General features: G+C 48.5%; 1 protein-coding gene, 1 non-coding gene and 1 pseudogene across 2 annotated transcripts in view; 2 read left to right on the top strand and 1 right to left on the bottom strand.

The window, feature by feature from the left end:
* The window catches only part of KCNK5 (potassium two pore domain channel subfamily K member 5), a 39,955-nt gene extending 34,973 nt beyond the window's left edge, over positions 1-4,982 (top strand). Inside the window, exon 5 of the mRNA XM_035295543.2 lies at positions 2,201-4,982. Coding sequence (XP_035151434.2) covers positions 2,201-3,072 — 872 coding nt within the window. The 3' untranslated portion in view covers positions 3,073-4,982. The remainder of the gene's footprint in view (positions 1-2,200) is intronic.
* A 1,709-nt stretch (positions 4,983-6,691) lies between these two features.
* Positions 6,692-7,467, bottom strand: LOC100397607 (large ribosomal subunit protein eL14 pseudogene; annotated as a pseudogene).
* A 10,862-nt stretch (positions 7,468-18,329) lies between these two features.
* On the top strand, positions 18,330-18,470 carry LOC118153196 (U4 spliceosomal RNA). The gene has a single exon (XR_004742465.1). It is a non-coding gene; the product is annotated as a U4 spliceosomal RNA (small nuclear RNA).
* Positions 18,471-19,997: the final 1,527 nt, after the last annotated feature.

Below are 19,997 nucleotides of genomic sequence, written 5' to 3'. Positions count from 1 at the left end.
CCCTTTCTCAGACATGGCTTTTTTCCTCCTCCTTTCCTCTTCGCTCAGTCTCTGATCTCCTTTCTGTTCTCCCCTGACTCCTGAGCTTGGCTTCATCGGGGGGCTTGCAAGTAGGGCCTTCTGCCTGCAGGGTTGGTGCTTGTTACCCAGAGAACCCCTGAGCCCACCAGTACCCCCTCCATGCCCTCAGCAGCCTTTCATCTTTCACAAGAGCAGAGGGAGCTTGTCCTGGAGGCATGGCTGAGAGGCCTGGGGCCTTGCTCCTGTTATAGGCAGCTTAAAGACAAGGGAGCCCTTCTCCCCAGCTGCCCTTCGCCACCCCTCAGCCCTGACACTCCCTCCTACTGCTCCCCTGCTTAACCCAGGGAAGCAGTGAGGTTCTTTGGTGCCTTTGTTTGGAGGCCTGTTACCAGCTGGCCCCATCCATGCATGTACTTGCTTGTGCTTGTGGCCTGCACAGAGTCTTGGATTTTAATCTTCTTGATACGCTGTTTGACTCTGTTGACCCAGTGCCCCAGTGACCTCAGCTTCTGCTCCAGAGGCCTCGGTTCTCTACCCCCTCCCTTTTGCCCAGAGGGCTGTGGGAGGCCACTAGCCTTGTGCTTGATATATGTGGCATCTGGGAGCGGCTGGCTGAGTTGGGAAGGAACAGGGAAGAGAGGCATGAACACTCCCCTGACCCTGGCCAATCTGGGCCTGCTGTCCTGGACAGTACATATGGACAAGGCACAGCCCTGCCATTGCCCAGCCCTCGAGGCCCAGAGCAGGCTAAGGAGATGCCTCTGGTATTAGGGAAGTACATTTAGCCATACTTTCTCAACTCAAGACACCAACCCCCTGCCTCAGCTTCCTCATCTGTAAAATTAGTAAAAATAATAATCGCTATTCACGAGTGCTGAGGGTACAGCCTAGCTATATCAGTGTGTGCCCTCATTACTCTCATCATCAAACTCTGCTTATGATTGAGAGCCTTGAGCAGGATTCCCAGGACCACTCAGGGCACCTGCTATCTGAGTCTGGTCAGGGGAGGAGAGACAGCACCTGGAGGAACCTCTAGTCTGATGAGAAAGGTAGCCCCTTTCCTCCAGGTCCGTTCTGTAAGTTGTTCCTGTCTAGTCAAGGGGGCAAATGGAATACAGGTCACCATGCCTGTATGTGTAGTCATGTAAGATATTTCAAATAATCCTGGGGTTTAGGAGAACCGTCAGAGCTGTAGAGGATAATCCAAGAAGGCTCCCTGCAGCAGTAGGGGGTTCTGGAGCAGATAGCCCTCCTCCAGGTCAGGGGAGAGCCAATCTGAGGGAGCCAGAAAGAGGAAGTCAGGGAGGCAAAGAAGACCTTCAAGGAAAATAAAAATGGTTCCCAGTATCACCTGCCAGGGTCTGTGCTTCCTGGGTCATCTCAACCTAACCACCAGCCTCGTTTGTAATCCACCAGTGTGAGACTTGCTCCAGCTTGGAGGGTGCTGGCAGCTCCCTTGTATAATATCCATCTGTTCGATTCTTAACTGAATTGTACTATACATACAGAACAGCTGGGGATGGTAGAAGAATCAACAGAAAGGCAAGTACTCATGAACTATTTCTTGACCCACATGTTGGTTACATTGCCATTACCAGCATCCCAAATCCCTTTAGCTTCCTTCAAAGAGTCACTATTTGACGTTTTTTTTGAAATGGAATCTCCCTCTGCTGCCCAGGCTGGAATGCAGTGGCATGATCTTGGCTCACTGAAACCTTTGTCTCCTGGGTTCAAGTGATTCTCCTGCCTCAGCCTCCCAAGTAGCTGGGATTACAGGTGCCCACCACCATGCCCGGCTAATTTTTGTATTGTTAGTGGAGATGGGGTTTCACCATGTTGGTCAGGCTGGTCTCAAACTCCTGACCTCAAGTGATCCACCCGCCTCAACCTCCCAAAAGTGCTGGAATTATAGGTGTGAGCCACCACGCCTGGCCTGTCTTGACTTTTTGTACTTGAGGAAACTGAGACTCAGAGATAGGCTGGAGACTGGGATGGGGTCATGAATGACAGCGGGCCCAAACCCTTTGGAAAGATGGGATACAGTCCAGGGTCTAGAACAGGCCCCTTTCTATCCCACTGTACCCCACTCCTGTGCTCTGGCCTGACCCCTGCTCAGATCACACACCATTGGCCAGGCCCTGCTAACTCTCCCTGACCTCTGGACTTCCTGTCCACTCAGGTGTGAACCCCAGCGCCAACTACCATGCCCTGTACCGCTACTTCGTGGAGCTCTGGATCTACCTGGGGCTGGCCTGGCTGTCCCTTTTTGTCAATTGGAAGGTGAGCATGTTTGTGGAAGTCCACAAAGCCATTAAGAAGCGCCGGCGGCGACGGAAGGAGTCCTTTGAGAGCTCCCCACACTCCCGGACGGCCCTGCAGGTGAAGGGGAGTGCAGCCTCCAAGGACGTCAATATCTTCAGCTTTCTTTCCAAGAAGGAAGAGACCTACAATGATCTCATCAAGCAGATCGGGAAGAAGGCCATGAAGACAAGCGGGGGTGGGGAAAGGGGACCAGGCCCAGGCCCAGGGCTGGGGCCTCAAGGTGGTGGGCTGCCAGCACTGCCCCCTTCCCTGGCGCCCCTGGTGGTCTACTCCAAGAACCGAGTGCCCAGCTTGGAAGAGGTGTCACAGACATTGAGGAGCAAAGGCCATGTATCAAGGCCCCCAGGTGAGGAGGCGGTGACACGGGCCCCTGAGGACAGCTCCCCTGCCCCCGAGGTGTTCATGAACCAGCTGGACCGCATCAGTGAGGAATGCGAGCCGTGGGACGTCCAGGACTACCACCCACTCATCTTCCAGGATGCCAGCATCACCTTTGTGAATGAGGAGGCTGGCCTCTTGGACGAGGAGACCTCCAAGTCCTCACTAGAGGACAACTTGGCAGGGGAGGAGAGCCCTCAGGAGGGGGCCGAAGCCAAGGCAACCCTGAACATGGGTGAGATCCCCTCCTCCGACGAGTCCACCTTCACCAGCACCGAGTCTGAGCTCTCCGTGCCTTACGAACAGCTGATGAATGAGTACAACAAGGCTAACAGCCCCAAGGGCACGTGAGGCGGGGCCGGCTCCCCACCCCACCTTTCACAGCCTCTTTCCCCTCACCCTGGGGTGTTCCAAGATGGCCGGGATCCCTGGCCCCTGGTGGGGGCAGCCTTGGAACTGGGAGAGAGGGCCAGGGGCCTTCCTTACCTTCCATCATCCCCAGTTAGATGCAGGCCCAGGACAGAGCCTCTGTTCTCCAGCTGAACCATCCCCTGGCTGTGGGGGCATCTGTCCTGAGCTTAACTGGTATATCTCACAATGCAAAGACATGCAGGCTGGCCAAACAGATGGGTAGCACTGATCCTGAGGAGGCCTTGCCTGCAGGGTCTTTGCCCCGGCATTTGGTGGTCACATGGTTCTCTTAAGACCCAGGGCCTCAGCTGTTTAAGTTTACCAGTATTACTGAACTCGGCATTTGGAGAGGTACCACTGTGCGTGGGGTCAGGCATCTCCATACGTACCTCAGCAGGGGCAGGGCCCACCCCCATCCCAGCTGTGGGCCTGCCAGTCGGGTGGGGCGCCTACTACAAACTGCAGTGGGGTGGAGGCTGTCAGAGGTGAGAGTGAGATGAGGGCAGGGGTTCAAACAGTCCTGAACTCAGGGCCTGGAAACAAGTCCCATGTGGGCCCAGGGCAGAGGTCCCCATCCTCCTCATCCTCCTTGTTGATCCACTCAGGCCCAGCCCAGAGCCCTGTTCCCTGTCTCAGACCAAGCAGTGGCAGACACAGGCTTTCTGTGAGCCCCTGAGTGGTAGGAGGGAGGGAGAACGGCAGGGCATGAGTTACTGGAAGCCAAGACTGCTGGGGTTGCTGGCCAGGGAGCTGCAAGAGTGATGCTCAGCTCTGGCTTGTTCTACCTTACCCCTCCTGCCTGCTGGAGAACTGCACACCCCACCCCCTGACCCGAGGACCTGCACTCCCCATGCCACTGTCTTCTCCTTCCCTGTGCCCAAAACAAGGACCTCACTGCCCACCTTCCCCTCCTATCAGCCCACTTGGGCCAGGCAGGGTGAGGCCAGATTGCTCTTGGCCCACAAATGGGCAATGGTCAAATATGTGAATCAAGCTCCTCTCTCTAGCTACTATTTGATGTGCATGTGTGTATGTGCAGTGCGTGTGTGTGCACGCACACATGTGTACCCGTGTGTGTGTTTAAGGAAGGAAAGGATTTGGGCTGGGGAGCGAAAGATAATGTGAAACTGTTCGTGGACTCTCTGGTGAGGGGTGGGCAGAGCTCGCTGCTACAGGAGTTCTTGGGTTCTCCGTGATGTTCACCCTGGGGCTGGCCCACTGCATCCTGAATGTTTTTGTTATTCTTTATTTTTCTATTTTATTTTTTTAACAAACTGCTGTTTTTATATACCTGGAATTTGTTGTTGGCTTCAGAGCCAGTGGTTAAAGAGCAGGGTCCCAAGGACTGGAAGGTCCGGTGTCTGCCCTCCTGCCCTGCAACTAAATTGGGCCTTGCTCGGTGACCTCAGTGAAAGCCATGATGTCAAGGGCCATGTCCCCAAGCAGAGGTGGAGAAGGGGACACTGAGGTGAGCAAAGGTGGGAGGGGCATCCACTGTAGGCTACCGGATGCTGGGCAGGAGGCAAGTCATCAGACCCTCCCAGCCCCTTTCACTCTGTGCCCTCTGCCCCTCTACTGTGGGGCAGTGGGGCCAGCACCCACCTCCCCAACATGTGAAGACAGTGATGGGCATGTGCCCATACCCCCACTCCTCCTTTAGCTATTTGTTGAGGCTGCCACCCGGCAGGGACATAAAAAGGAACAGCCTCGTATTTTTCTGTGAAATGTTTTAATGAACTCATGTTGTTGCTGGTTGTCCTGGCATCGCACACACTGTATGTACATACTGGCAATGATGTCAAATGTAATTTATTTTAACATTTTTACAATAAAACACGAGGTGGACAGGACAGCTTGGTGTGTGCTGTGTGTGAAGCAGGGTAGAGAGGGGTTGGCTTGTGGCCTCTGAGCAGCAGGGGACCCTGGCTGGGAGCGTCCACAGAGAGTAGGGAGGACTAAGGATTGGATGCCTTTCCACTGGAGGGGAGGAAAGAATGAAAAGGGATGAAGAGAGCAGGGAGAGGCAGGCCTCTGGGGGGAGGTAAGGATGCAGGAGTAACATTGCAGTAGAGGTTTGAGATCAGGAGGGAGTTGAAGGAACAAGGGGAGAGGGAAGGGTGATCATGGCAAATGGGTGTCACTCACCACTTTGTTAGGCACTAAGTGCTTGCACTGGCTGATATGTGAGTAGACTCATTTGACCTGGCAACAGCCCTATGAGGCAGGCCGGTCATATGAGGAAACAGGCACAGAGAGATTGCCTTGTGCAAAATCTCAGTAAAAATAGGAAGCCTAGATTCAAACCCAGGCAGCCCAGCTCCTGTCTGTTCTCTCCGCCACCATGATGAGATGGAAAACACTGCCTGTGGTTTTCTGGCACACCCAACGTCTCTGGAAAGGACTCCTGTCTCCAGGTAGGTGACCAGAGAAGTCTGGCAAAGCTCAGGCCTTCTGAACTCAAGGGGTGGGGGTGCAGGAGATGTAGAGGCTGGGCGTGGGCACAGTGGACTGGAAAGAATGTGAAGGAAGAATGGTGCCAGGCTAAGCTGGGCGTCTGTCTCCATCTATCTAAAGGGAGGCTTTGTTATGCTTCAACTGTTTGGGGACTGGCCCCTTCTATGACCATTTTCATGAGGACATGGATGTATGGATGTGTTTACAAAGGATTATATGTATTTGCCAGCCAATTATGTAATGATACCATCCCTCCCTCTCTGCCAACATCACGTTTCCTCCCTCTTGCTGTCTCTCTGCTCCCCCCCCACCCTTCTCCCACCCCCACCACACACAGGTCCAAAGTTCTCTGGTTTGGCTTTAACCACATTCATCCTCAAGGCAATCACAGTTGCTTAACCCTGTAATCCCCACCTTCATTCAGCACTTGGCCTGTTCACAAGGCCCCTTGACAAACACAGCCCAGGTTGTTTGGCCCATTTACAGTAGAGACCAGAGCTTGGGCACCCACTCTCCATGGGTTTCCTCATCTATAAGGGCACCCAGCTGGACTGAGGCAGTTTTGCAGAACTGTGCTCACAGATGATAAAGCACAAACCGAAGATTGGGTGGAGGTGCAGCCTTGGGTCACTGTGGCCAGGGTGAGTCAGGAGCTTGCTGAGTACGAGGGGGGAGGTGGGAAAGGCGGGGCAGCAGCTAGTGCAAAGGGTGGGCCCAGGAGGCCCCAAGTTCCCGAAGGGTCGTGAAGAGGGGAAGGGTGCCATGTGGGGGCATGGGGAACATCCCATCACAGTCTGGGGAGCTGTAGGGTGGATGGGAGTGGGGACGGTGGAGGAGGCTGGCGAGTAGGTCCCAGATAGGTGGGAAGTCACTGGATGTAACACTGGCAGGGGAATCCTTAGTCATTGATATATATATTTTTTTTTTTTGGATACCGAGTCTCACTCTGTCACCCAGGCTAAAGTGCAGTAGCATGATCTCAGGTCTGCACTGTAGCCTCTGCCTCCCAGGTTCAAGTGATTCTCACGCCTCAGCTTCCCACGTAGCTGGGACTACCAGTGTGAGCCACCACACCTGGCTAATTTTTTTTTTTTTTTCGATTCTTTACTGTTTATTATAATCCTACTATCAGTCTGCCTCCTAACCCTAACCTCAACAACAAGCTTTAAATCCAGAGACTTAAATAGATTTGCCAACAAGTCAAAAAGAACCTTTATTATTTTTTATAACTGCTTCTTCTGCTTTCTTGCCAGAGGCCTTTGGAGAAGGTGCTTTCTGGGGTGGAGCTTTTTGAGCTCTGAGCTTCTGGAGCAGGCACTGCCTTCTGGCCTGTGGCTCTCTGGGCTGGAGCCTTCCTGCCCGCAGTGGTCATCTTTTTGCTGGAACTCTAGCAGCAGCGGCAGCAGCAGTACCATTAGCAGCAGGTGGTGTTTTGGAAGAAACTTTCAGGAGAGCTGCCCTTTGAAGCTTCTTAACTTCATTCTTCATTGTTCTGTTCCTCATTTTCTTTGCCTTTGTAACTTTAAAATGATCACAATCTGTTATGTTGGCTTTCCTTTCTCTGGCTTCAATCTTCTTGGCCCATCATGTGGCCCATTTTGTATTGATGTCTGCCTTCTGCCGGTCTTGTCGGACATACTTCCTGTGGGCACTGTGTGGAAACTTGAGGATGAAATCAGTGAGCTGCCTGCATTTGAAAGGCATGGCCCGTCTCCTCGCTTGAGTGCAAGGCCCCTGATCAGTAACATCTACAATCGCGACCAATTTTTCTGCATGAGGTCCAAAGGAGATGAAGGCCACCTGGCTAACCTCCACAAAGCACCTGAACACCACCGTGTTGGCAGCGTTAGGCGAGAAGGCAATTTTTGCATTTTTTATTGAGAGAGGTTTTCACCATGTTGGCCAGGCTGGTCTCAAACACCTGACTTCAGGTGATCCACTCACCTTGGCCTCCCAGAGTGCTGGAATTACAGGCGTGAGCCACAGCGTCCAGCCGTCATTGATGTATTTCTAATGCAGGGCAGAGATAATTGGATAGGCGAGGCCTGCTGACCCACTGAAGTCCTCGTGGAGGCAGCTCTCCTCCTCCTGTGGGCTCTGTTCCCAGCAGGCTTCTCCATAGTCCTAGTAAACCAGCACCTGCTCTCCACCAGCATCACCTGGACTCTCCATCATTTGTTCCACTAATGTTTACTGAGCACCTACTCTGTACCATTTTTCTCATTTTACAATGAGGAAATTGAGACAAATACAGGATTTTTTCTTTTCTTTTTTTGAGACAGAATTTCACCCTTGTTGTCCAGGCTGGAGTGCAATGGTGCGATCTCGGCTCACCACAACCTCCACCTCCCTGGTTCGAGTGATTCTCCTTCCTCAGCTTCATGAGTAGCTGGTATCACAGGCATGAGCCACCACATCCGGCTAATTTTGTATTTTTAATAGAGACGGGGTTTCTCCATGTTGTTCAGGCTGGTCTCAAACTCCCGACCTCAGGTGATCTGACTGCCTCAGCCTCCCAAAGTGCTGGGATTACAGGCGTGATCCATCATGCACCCAGCTAGGATTTTTTCCAAGCAGAAACAACTATTAAGTGGCAGCAAAGCAGCTTCCCTGACTTGCATTCCCATTACTCATTCTACCCTCCAAGTTTCTGATCTGACAGGGGAGACAACCTCAGAGAACCCAGAGTCTGATGGAGGTGGGAGGCAGTGTCTCCCCTCAAGGAGTCTAATCTGATGGGGAGGGGAACACAAAGGCCTTCAGGGTCCCAACTGGGCTTCTGACCTCCTGAATGACCCTGGAGGAGGCATTTAGCTCCCTGCCAGAGGTGATGAAGAGAAACCAGGACATCTGGGCTTCACCTTCTGACTATAAAGAGGCAGGCAAGATCATCACCAGCCACTATTGCATCTGAAGCTCTCATAAGCCTGGGGTAGAATGGCGGGGAAGGGAAGGACAGGCAGGCTGGGCTGCACAGCTCTGGGTGGGGCCCCCAGAAATGAGGCCCCTGAGGTTTGATCTCAAGCTCTGCCCTTCAGCTCTCTATTCTTGAAATAACAGGTTTCTAGTTTCCAAATCATGCACAGCTGGTCCAGGAACCAGATGACAACTTGTGAATTGCCAGGATGTGTTTGTGTAACAGTGAAAACCCCTGCCTAAAATCTCTCTCTATCCCTTGTGGCCACATCACCAGGGGCCAGGCCACCTGGCCCCTCATGTGGATCCCCACAACAGCACAGGGTCTGGCACCTGGTAGGGGGTCCACAGATATTTGAATGAATGAATGAATGAATGAGCCCCATCAGCTGGTCTCCCTGCCTCTAATACTGACTCGCTTTCCACCTGACCATTACTGTAACCAGCAGCCTAAACTCAAACCTGATCCCTTTCTCTTCTGTTTTAAACTCCTCAGGGGCTCCCCATTGCTCTTCTGCCCCCGACCTCTGTCTCCAGCCTCCTCTCACTCCTTTCCCACCTCTCTGGGCTCCAGCCACTTTGCCCTTGCTGTTTCCTCTGCCCTGACGCTCTTTCTCTTTCTCTCCTGGGTAAGTCCTGAGACCTAGTGGGATTAGAATGGAGATCAGCTTCTCTGGGAAGACTTCCACGATTACCTGTAGCCCTCCCGGACTTGGCCAGGTGCTCTTCCTCTGTGCTCCAGAGCCCCTCCCTCAGCAAGATGCCTCTGTCCCATCGAGCTCCTCTGATGTTGTGCCAGCTCCCTGCCTCCTGGTTTCATGCCTCCTCTCCTGATTGGGAGCCACTAAAGTGCACAGGGAGTGGTTTGTTCACCTTCAGATTCCTTCCCAGGAGCCCAGTGTGGAGAAGGGCTCAGCTTTTCCATGTTTACTAAGCAGAGGGTAAATGAACTGAGGCCTGGCCCCTCCCATTGGTAATTTTGTCCCTCTGTTCCTGGGGCAGAGGCCAAATCAGGGGGCAAGGCTTGTTCCACAAGGGCGAGTCCCCACAAGGCCAGGTGGATGATCTTAAGGGCCCTCGTTGCAGGCTGAGTTGGCCTGGTGAGTCACCTTACCTCGTGCCAAGTCACTTGAATCTGCAGGGCAGGACTGGAATACAGCACACCTTATTTCTCCCCACCCCAGGGAGCACTGTCGTTGGCACCCCCTTTTCCATTTGTCCCACCTCCCCATCTTCACCGCTTACTGTTCCCAAATGATTCCAGGAGCTGGGCCTCCCACCCCAGCAGCTCCCCAGTCCCCATGGTTCTCCCAGGAATACCTCTGTTCCCAGCAACCCTCCACACTGGGCCCAGTCTTCCAGTTCATAAAGCCCTTTCACACCCATTCCTGAGTGGGATTGCCAACAGCAGGGAGCCAGGTACAATATTTTGCAGGCCTCAATTTAAGGGCCTTTTCCAAACGAGTTAATAAATGTTTTGGTTAGGTTTTCCAGGAAAACAAAGCCTAAGGCTAGAACTGGGAGATGGACAAAAGAAGTAGCAGAAAGGGATGTAGAGATAAACATGGGGAAGGAGGAAAAGGGTATAAATGTGCATTTTTGAGCTGGTTCAACTGCTGGTAACTAGGGTTTAATCCCACTAGACCTCCCCTGAAAAACGTAAAGAATATGCCTCCGATTTGTCCACCTGAAGGACAGGGACCTTCTGCATTTATCCACCAATTCCGCTCTTGTTGGTTAAGGATGCCCCCAGGGAAATTCATCCCCACCCTCTCCTCTCAGACATGCTGGATGCAACAGGTGGTATTATCAAAAGATGACTGCCATAGTATCTCAGGACTCACATTCTTATCTGCAAAATGAACTGGCCACAAGCAGCATCTATTCCCTTTGAATGTGTGCTGCCCCCAGAACTGTTTTGGTCAATGGACTATTACAGAAGTGTCTCCTGTGATTTCTGAACCCATGTGTTAAGAAGGCCTGGCAGCTTCCACTTGTGGGCTCTGGCAGAAGCCAGTGGCGATGTAAGAAATCCAAGTACCTTGAGACTCGCACTGTGAAGTAGCCCAAACTAGCCCATGGAGATGCCATATAGAGAGAGAATTGGCCCCACTGAGTTGCCATCTTAAACATTCCAGGCCCAGCTGATGCCATAGAGTGGAGCCCGGCCAGCCTGCAGATTGCAGAATCATGAGCAAAATAAATGATAGCTGTCATAATCCTGGAAGTTTAGGGGTGGTTTGTTATGTCGCAATAGATCACTGGGACACTGGCTGGGCTTTCCCTGAGTTATGTGACCTTTGCTGGGTTTTGGAGAAAGCCTGGAGGTAGATAAGGAGACACCTGGGCACTCTGAGGTGGCACTACAGCAGTGGTGAAATGCCAAGTGGACTGAGGTATTGGGCCACCTGGCACCTATTTAGCATCTACTACCTGGAGACTAAAACTCTTTGCCCTGGAACACCATAATTGGCAGAGCTGAGACCAAATACCACCAGGTCCTCTAACTCTTCACCTGGGACTCTTTTCCTTATGCAACATCAAAGTTTGTACCTTCGAGTTATCAAAGGCCCTTCTACTTTAGGGTCTCTAGTTCTCCCTGCTATGTGTAAACAGTATTAGGGGCCTGGGGTCTGCTACTGTCCAGTTGCATGACCTTAATGGCCACATCTACCATTGACAGGATACTTACAGGCACTGCCCAGGATACTTTATACACATGATCTTCTGTAATCCCACAACAGCATTATTACCCCATTCGGAAGCTGAGGCTCACAATGGTTATACAACAACTAGAGGTGGAGCCTGGGTTCTAAGCTAAGGATCCAGGGCCTGTGCTATTAACTACCATGTAAGCTGGCCAGGGCAAAGTTCTCCTGCTCAAGCACAAGAATGTACAGAGGGTGTCCTGGCTGCAGCTCCAGCTATTCCCCAGAATCTGCCCTTCTCATCTCCAAGACCAGTGAGGTGAACCAATCAGCAGATCCCAGCCATGCAGGGACTACCCAAGAATCACCAGGGGATTCCTGGGCTGTGCCTTGGGAAGATTCTGATTCAGAAGGTTCTGGGGTAAAGCCCAGAAATACCCAGGTTCTGGGAACACCCAGCTGGAGATCTCAAACAAAGTTCAGGTCTCTCCGGGAAGCTGGGCTTCCCGAATCCCTGCCAATTCATCCCCACCTGTTTTCATTCTGCATTGGAATCTGTGTTGACATCAATTATGTAAAACTTCCTCCTCCTTCTTTGATTCCTACACCTGCAGCTCTGGCCAGCTGAGCTGCTCTGCTTTGGGTGTTGCCATCACACATTATTTAACTCAGATGACCTGTATTTGTTGAGTCTCTCCTAGGTTGCCTAGAGCACCTGATGTTGGTGACAGGGCAAATGAACAGCTACCTGGCAGTCAGGTGCAGAGCAGTTAGACCCCTGCCTCTTCCTATCAGCTCAGATTCCCACCCTCAGCAGTTCACTCCAGGAGAAATGTTCTGATCCAGGGGCCTGGAACCCATTTATACCAGCTTATGGGAGCTGGTGGTTAACTTTTCAGAAATTTAAAAAGCCACTATTAAAAATTAAATTATAGGCCAAGCGCTGTGGCTCACAGCCTGTAATCCCAGCAGTTTGGGAGGCCGAGGCAGGTGGATCCCCTGAGGTCAGGAGTTTGAGACCAGCCTGACCAACATGGAGAAACCCTGTCTCTAAAAAAAAAAAAAAAAAAAATTAAATTATATAAATATGCAATTAGATTGTATTAAGAACAAAGGTCATAATTATGTAAAATTCATTACTTCTTAATTATTTCGCATCTTACTATTATTCATGCTTTTGAGGTGATTTTTCATCTTCTATAGGTATAGGGAAATAGTATGTAATGGTATGCTCTTGTGTTTCCAACTTGAGGTTTTGTGACATCATATTGGTAGCTAAAAATTGCCCATAGTACAAGCATTTACACCATGGAAATGGGCAAACACTACAAAATAGGGATCTCTGCTCTCCAGAGAACCAGATGTTAAACATTCATGAGCACATCACTGCACTGACCTCCTCTGGAATGACTGCGCAGGCTGGGTAGGTTGGGGGACAGTGAGGTTCTGTCCACCCTGCAAAGGAAAAAGAAGTCTCTGAATTTCAGGGAGAATGTAATTCATAAAATTGTCACTTGCATTCCCTTCCTCAGACCATTGCTGATGAGGGATGAAGATTTGAGGCCTGTAGGAGCTAACTGCAGGGGTAATGAGTGAGCAAATTCCGTGTGTACTTGCCCCTGAATGTACATAGAAGCTCTTGGGTCATGGTCCAAACTGAAGGCTGAAAGGGACTTCTGCCTTCAGCTGGAGACCTGAGACTGCCCAGAGCCTAGTCCATGAGGTGCCTTGCACTCTGCTGAACTTCACCATGGCTTCAGGCAAGTCTTCGTGTCCTGGGTCTCTTTATAGTTAAAGGGGAGACCCTCTCAGCAAAAACTAGGTTCTGGCAACTGGTTGAAAGCTATTGAGTGGTTCAGATTCAGACTAACGCTTTGCAAAGATCATATCACTGAGCAGAAACACACAGCCTGACACGTAGGATAGTGTGCCTGAGGCAAGGTCTTCCAGAAATTCCCTGCCCTCGAATGCAGAGGAAGGAATGAATCTATACAGGATGTCCATGGCCCTGGTCAGAAGTGGCTACTGCAGAGGTCCAGGGCACCTCAGTCTCACCCCACAAGCCAGGCATAGTACAAACCCAACCCATCAGGGTGGGTGTCATCCTGCAGACCATCAGGCCTGCTTCCGGCATTTGAGCCACATGTGGTGCTCTCCCACTAACAATTGCAGCTCTTAACTGAGCACTTACTTTTTGACAGGCTCTGTGCCTGGCACTGTACAAGGGCGCCCAAGGGAAAAGTTCCTTTTGTTTTTTGTTCACTTCCACTCTCACACTCGTGCATGTGTGTATCTGTGTGTCTGTGTGTCTGTGTTTGTGGTAGGTGTGTTTGTGTAGGGTTGGAATCAGGGACCCTTAATGACCCACACAGAACTACAGTGTGTTAGTTCAGGTTCTCCAAGAAGCAGATGCCACTGCTAGATTAAACCCGAGAGGATTGCACTGAGGAAAACACCTATGAGAGAGAGGCTGGGAACGCTGCCTGCCCATCATGCAAGTTCTATCCCAGTGCCTGTGAGAGGGAGGCGCTTAGGTGGAAATAGTCTAGATTGCCATGCAGGCTAAGGAAAGTTAGGCAAGGCTGTCGGGGAATCTTAGAGCCAAAGGGGCTCAGACAAGTCTCCTGGGAATCGACCTGCTTTGCTATTCTTGCTGCACTCCATTTCTGGCAGGGAAAAGCCCACGGTCTGGGCACAAACTTGGCAATGAATTGGAGGCCACAAGGAAGACACCTTTCAGCCCTCAGCCCCAGGACTTTCAAGGGGATGCTGATCCCTCTCCTGGATTTCCTTGAGATTTCCTGCTGTATCCTGATCACAAACTCTCTTCTTTCCTTGAGCTAGTGAAAGTGGTCACTATATAAAGTGTCCTCACTGTATCATCCCCAGTTCTCAGCCCCAGAGACCCTGCCTACAGGAGAGGCACCTCAAGATGTGCATGAGAAGTATTTTCTTCAAGTCCCTACTCCATTGAGTGGCCTGGTTCTACGCTAACCTTCTAGAAGGATTTACTTGGTAGTCCCCCGCCCTCCCAGGTTTTCTTATCTGCTCTTCTCTGCCTGCCAGGTAACTTCATATCTGCGGCTGCTAACATGTTCTCTAGATGTTTTATGGGTGCCTATTCCATCTTCCCAGTGAGAGGGGAGGGGAGGAGTTGTTCTTGGACTGCCTCAAATTCCAGTCCCTTTCCTGGCTGCATGACTCAGGCAAGTCACTTCACCTATCCAAGCCTCCATTTCTTCATTGGAGAAATGGGGATTCTAACCTGCCTCAAAGTGAGAGTGCATGACATCTCATTCCAAATACCTTCCTAGGTTCTCTTATGGGTCTATCTTGGTTCAGGTTTCCTCTCCTAGTCAGCTTTGCCAAGGTGGGTCACATGGTTCAAAGACAGGTACCTAGGCTGACCCGTCTTCAGCAGGAATTGAGGGTAGGGAACACATCTCAAATATATCTACCACACTCACCACCTTCTCTCCCTCCCACTCCGCTTTCATTCATGGATGCCTTCAACAAATATTTACCAAGTATCTTGAGAAAGAGCACTGAGAGTCTGAAGGCAGAGGAACCAGGCCCAGACTTGTGTCTCTGGGGAAGGCACTGCCCCTCTATGGGCCTCAGTGTCCTCTGTGACATGATGGAGGCCACATTTCAACTATATCAAAGGTTTTCCACCCTAGGAGAACATCAGAATCATCTAGGGAATTTTAAAATCAAATGCTAAAAACCAGCCTCACCCCCACCCCTACCCCTGCAAAGATTCTGGTTTCATTTGCTGGAGTAGGGTCTAGATGACACACTTAGAAAAACCCCAGTTGATTCTAACATGCAACCAGGGTTGAGGACCATTGGATTAAAGTTGAATCATTAGATTTTTGTTAATAATTGAATGGCTAAAATGGTGCTTAGCCAGCAAGAGGTGCTCCTCAAAGGAATGAATTCCCTTCAGCTGTAATATTGTGTTCTGATTTGATGGGGTACTAGGGAGCTCCAATTGGACCATAATGAAGGGTTTTCTCAAAACCAGGGGTAGAAAGACACTGGAGGAAGGAGGAACACTGCCAGTTAAGGAGGAATCTCAGAGTGGTTCTTCCTTAGACGTGAACCAAGCTGGATTCTTCAACTCTTCTGATACTGCCAGTATGGGAGCTTGGAGGCTGGAGGACTGCCCTGCAGCAGGGATGAGGCTTGAGGGTCTGAAATCCAGCATGAGCTCCCCCTACTCAGTAGCCCTGTGATCTCAGCAAGTCAATGAGTAGTCAGATTTTTGGTTTTTTTTTTTTTTTTTTGAGACGGAGTTTTGTTCTTGTTGCCCAGGCAGGAGTGCAATGGCATGATCTCGGCTCACCACAACCTCCATCTTCAGGAGAACCTTAAGCAATTCTCCTGCCTCAGCCTCCTGAGTAGCTGGGATTACAGGCATGTGCCACCACACCTGGCTAATTTTGTATTTTTAGTAGAGACAGGATTTCTCTATGTGGTTAGGCTGGTATCGAACTCCTGACCTCAGGTGATCCTCCCACCTCAGGCTCCCAGAATGCTGGAATTACAGGCATGAGCCACCATGCCCAGCCTGAGTGGCCAGATTTTCACCTGCAAAGTCGGAATACATATTTCTCCTTCACGAGATGCTGGGAAGGTTGAGAGAGACAAAGGATTGGAAAGCACTGTGGGAATGTAAGAGGTTATTCCTGTTAAGTTGAATCCCTGGCAAATCCCAGATATATGGCTGCCTGGAGTTTCCCTAAGGCAGCAGGAGAGAGAGGCACTGCATTGTCCAGATCTGACTTAGAAAGTGACTGCGGTCCAGTCATAGTTCTCCCTGGAACTTCAAGGAGTCACCCATTCCCAGGAGGGAAGGAATGACGATAAAGTACACACTGCCCCACTTAATCACCTCCCAAAGTCCATACCTTTTAATAGTGTTGCATTGGGGATTAAGTTTCAAGATGAATTTTGGAGTGGATACCATCAATCAAACCTTGGCACATGGCAAGAGAGGAAGAGACAGGAGCCAGGCAGGCCTTGGTTCTCTTGAGATTTGTGTCTTAACATTGACCTTCACCTTTTATAAATAATAGGTTTATTGGCACTCAAAGAGCCTTGACCCATCTAGGCACAGAGAACATGCAAAAGCCTATAGGTGAAAAAGACCCTGCTGTGTCCCTCACTTTGCCCTGAATATCCAACAACATCTCACTGAGGTATTGAAATCCCAGTCATTGAAAGTGCTCAGGCAAAGTGTAGGTGTCTACCTATGGAAATGTTGACAAGTTGATCTCGACCATGTGATTCCAAATGTCCACAATGAGCAGTGAGAACGATATTTTAAGATTGTTTTTTCTCTTTCTTGGCACCTGGTGCCCCATGCCTGACACTTGGTCCCTGGCAAGGAAGCCTGTATTCCTGGGGATGGGAGTGGAGCAGTATGCAGTAAACAAAGAGTACAAGAAAGTTCCTTCTGCCCCCTCCCCACTGCAGCACACACACATCCCCATGGCAAGAGAGCAGTGTGGATGTGGGAACAATGGGAGCCTATGAGTCACGGGGATAATGCAAGGCAGGATAATGTTTCTCCAAAAAGGCTCCCTCCAGCCATGTCCGGAGGAGCTGACGTAGGCAGCTGATAGGCTGTGACATCTGAAATGACCCTTAATTCTGGGCAGTCACTTGCCTTGCTGTGAATGACCTAGGTTTTCTTTATATCTTTTAATTCAACTTTTATTTTTAGCAAAATGATATATAAAAATACCTTCAGAAAGTCGAATAATACTACCTGGATTGCAACGGAAAATAGCAGTTGCCTGCCTCAGCCTTCCCCAACCCCAGTCCCCAGAGGTGACCTCTTTTGGACTTTCAAGTTATTTCTTGTTATTTTTCAAAATATCATCTAACTGTTTTTTCTTATTCCATGATTATTTTTCTCATCCTATTTAGTTAGTATGGATTATCTTCCTACAACAAAAGGTGAGAATTATCCCCTCTCTACTCCAACACACATCCTTTGCCTATCCTCCTAATAAAGCAAGATCTCAATTTATGGTTAAATCTCAATTTGGTGTTTGCATTATTGTGAATGCATAAATATTACGTAAGGTTCTTACATTGCCCTTTCCTTCTTGCATGGCATTTGTTTTCCATGTGTTTTCTTGGTTTTGTATGTTCCTAGCACTAATTGCTCCCAAACTCCCTGCTGTAGCTGTAAAGCTCCTTTCAAATAGGTTATCTATTAGTTCCATTTGTGTTCTTGTCAACATCTCTTCCAGGGTTGATCATCTTTCTGCTCTTGGGTGGATGGTTGCTCTCTAGGTGTGCTGCATATCTACTACCCTGGAGCATTGCTTCCCCATTAATGGGGAATTCCTTTTGCCTCTAGCCTACTTTGGAGCCCCTGTTTTTTTAATCCAATGCCATCTGCCTTTTCTTGTTTACTTCCTTTTATGGTGACATGCTTCCTTCAATAAATGCTTCAATGCTTTCTGAGAAATGGTGAAAGGAAGATAAAATTTTTGAGACCTTGTATGTCTAAAAATATCTTTTTTCTACCCTCAAGCTTGATTGATAATTTGGCTGGGTATCTAAATCTAGGCTTAACATTTTTTTTCTTTTTCTTTTTCTTTTGAGACAGTCTCACTCTGTCACCAGGCGCCAGGCTGGAGTGCAGTGGCATGACCTTGGCTCACTGCAACCTCCACCTCCTGGGTTCAAGTTAAAAAATTTTTTTCTTCAAAATTTTGAGTTTTTTCCTTTATCTTCCAGCTTCCTTTATGGCTGTGGAGAAGTTCAGTGACATACTAATCCCTGCGCCTTTGTATGTGGCCTGTTCTCTCTCTCTCTCTCTCTCTCTCTCTTTCTCTCTCTCTCTCTCTTACACACACACACACACACTTTCCCTTTCTCTCTCTCTCTACGTTCTTTAGAATATCGTTATTTCCAGTGCATTGGTTGGTATATTTTTCCATTCACCATTCTGGTCCTTGGAGCTCCCCTTCAATCGAGAAGCTCATGCCCTTTGCTCCTTTCTGGGCCTATTAAATTTTATCTTTTTGAGTGGGACCACTTGGATTGGTCTCCTAGTTTTCTAATCGTTGCTTTTTGTCTTCTTCTCCTACTTTTGAGAGGATTGTCTAATTTTTATTTCTCAACCCTCTAATTGATTTTTTAAAAAATTCTTCTACCAGCTTTGCTCAGTGGCAGTATCGTAGCCAGTGAGGTTTATCCAAGGAGTGATTATTGCTAATTGAAAACTTTTCCCAATACCCCACCATGACGGCTTGAAATATAGTTGGCATTGGCAATTTTTTACAGTCTCTATGGAGACTGAATTTTAAAAAAAGTCTTCTACTTTATTTTCATTTTGTTTCTTTTTTTTCTCAACTTTTCATTAAGAGAATTGCAAATATACAAAAAAGTCGAAAAAATAGTATACTTAAATGATAATATAAATGATACTTCAACAAAATAGTATACTTTCCCTCTTTATCTAGGTTAGTGCTGTTCAATAGAAATACAATGTGAGCCACACGTCATTTTAAACTTTCTAGTAGCCACATCAACAAAGTGAAAAGAAACAGGTGATATTAACTTAAAATATATATTGTTTATGCTAAAATATTATTTCTACATGAAATAAATTTTATTTATTTATTTCTTTATTTTGAAATGGAATTTCATTCTTGTCGCCCAGGCTGGAGTGCAATGGCACAATCTTGGCTCACTGCAACCTCTGCTTCCTAGGTTCAAGTGATTCTCCTGTCTGAGCCTCTCGAGTAGCTGGGATTACAGGCACATGCCACCAAGCCTGGCTAATTTTTGTATTTTCAGCAGAGACAAGGTTTCATCAGATTTGTCAGGCTGGTCTCGAACTCCTGACCTCAGGTAATCCTGCCGCCTCAGCCTCCCAAATGCTGGGATTACAGGCGTGAGCCCCTGCACCCAGTAGTAAAATTATTAATGAGATATTTTACATTCCTTTTCTATACTAAGCCTTTAAAATCTAGTGTGTATTTTGTAGTCACAGTACATCTCAGTTCAGATGATGTCAAGTGTTAGTAGCCACAAGTGACTAGTAGCTACTGTATTAGACAGTGTGAAACAAGAATGAACAATTAATTATATATCTATATACTGCATGTACACGTTGGCAGAACTATTTCAAAGAAGTGTGTAGACAACATTATTCTCTTTTTATTAGTTTTTTTTTATTTCAATAGCTTTTAGGGTTCAAACAGTTTTCAGTTACATGGATGAACTATACACGGTAGTGAATTCTGAGATTTAATGCACCCTAGAACACATTATTCTTGAGTGTTAAATATTTTAGTCTGCAGATCCTAAGAGTAAGGACATTCTACTATGTCATCATACCACGATTATCACACCGAAGAAAATTAACAGTGATTTTCTAATATCTTTAAAATTCATATTTAAATTTCCTAAATTGTGTCCAAATTATCTTCTGTAACTGGTCTATTTGAACCGGGATCTTATCTGATTCCATTTGGTTGTTAGGTCTCCATAGTCTTTCTAAAATCTATCATAGTCTTCCTATCTTTCTGTTTCCCCATAACATTGACTTTTTAAAGATATAGGCAAGTTGTTTTGTAGGATGTCCTGTATTCCGATTGTAGGACATCCTTGATCTGATTGTTTCCTCATGATGTTATTAATTTCTCTACCACTGTGTTTACTAGAGACTGGAAGTTAGATGGTGGTTAGATTCAGACTAAATTTTTTTAGCAAGGGCACTACATAGGTTGCTATCATTTTAAATTTTCTTTTTCTTTTTCTTTTTTTTGACAGAGTCTCATTCTGTCACCTAGGCTGGTGCAATCTCTGCTCACCGCA

The sequence above is a fragment of the Callithrix jacchus genome, chromosome 4 (genome assembly GCF_049354715.1).
Source record: "Callithrix jacchus isolate 240 chromosome 4, calJac240_pri, whole genome shotgun sequence".
Taxonomy (NCBI): Eukaryota; Metazoa; Chordata; class Mammalia; order Primates; family Cebidae; genus Callithrix; species Callithrix jacchus.
This window is presented reverse-complemented; position numbering and strand designations above follow the sequence as displayed.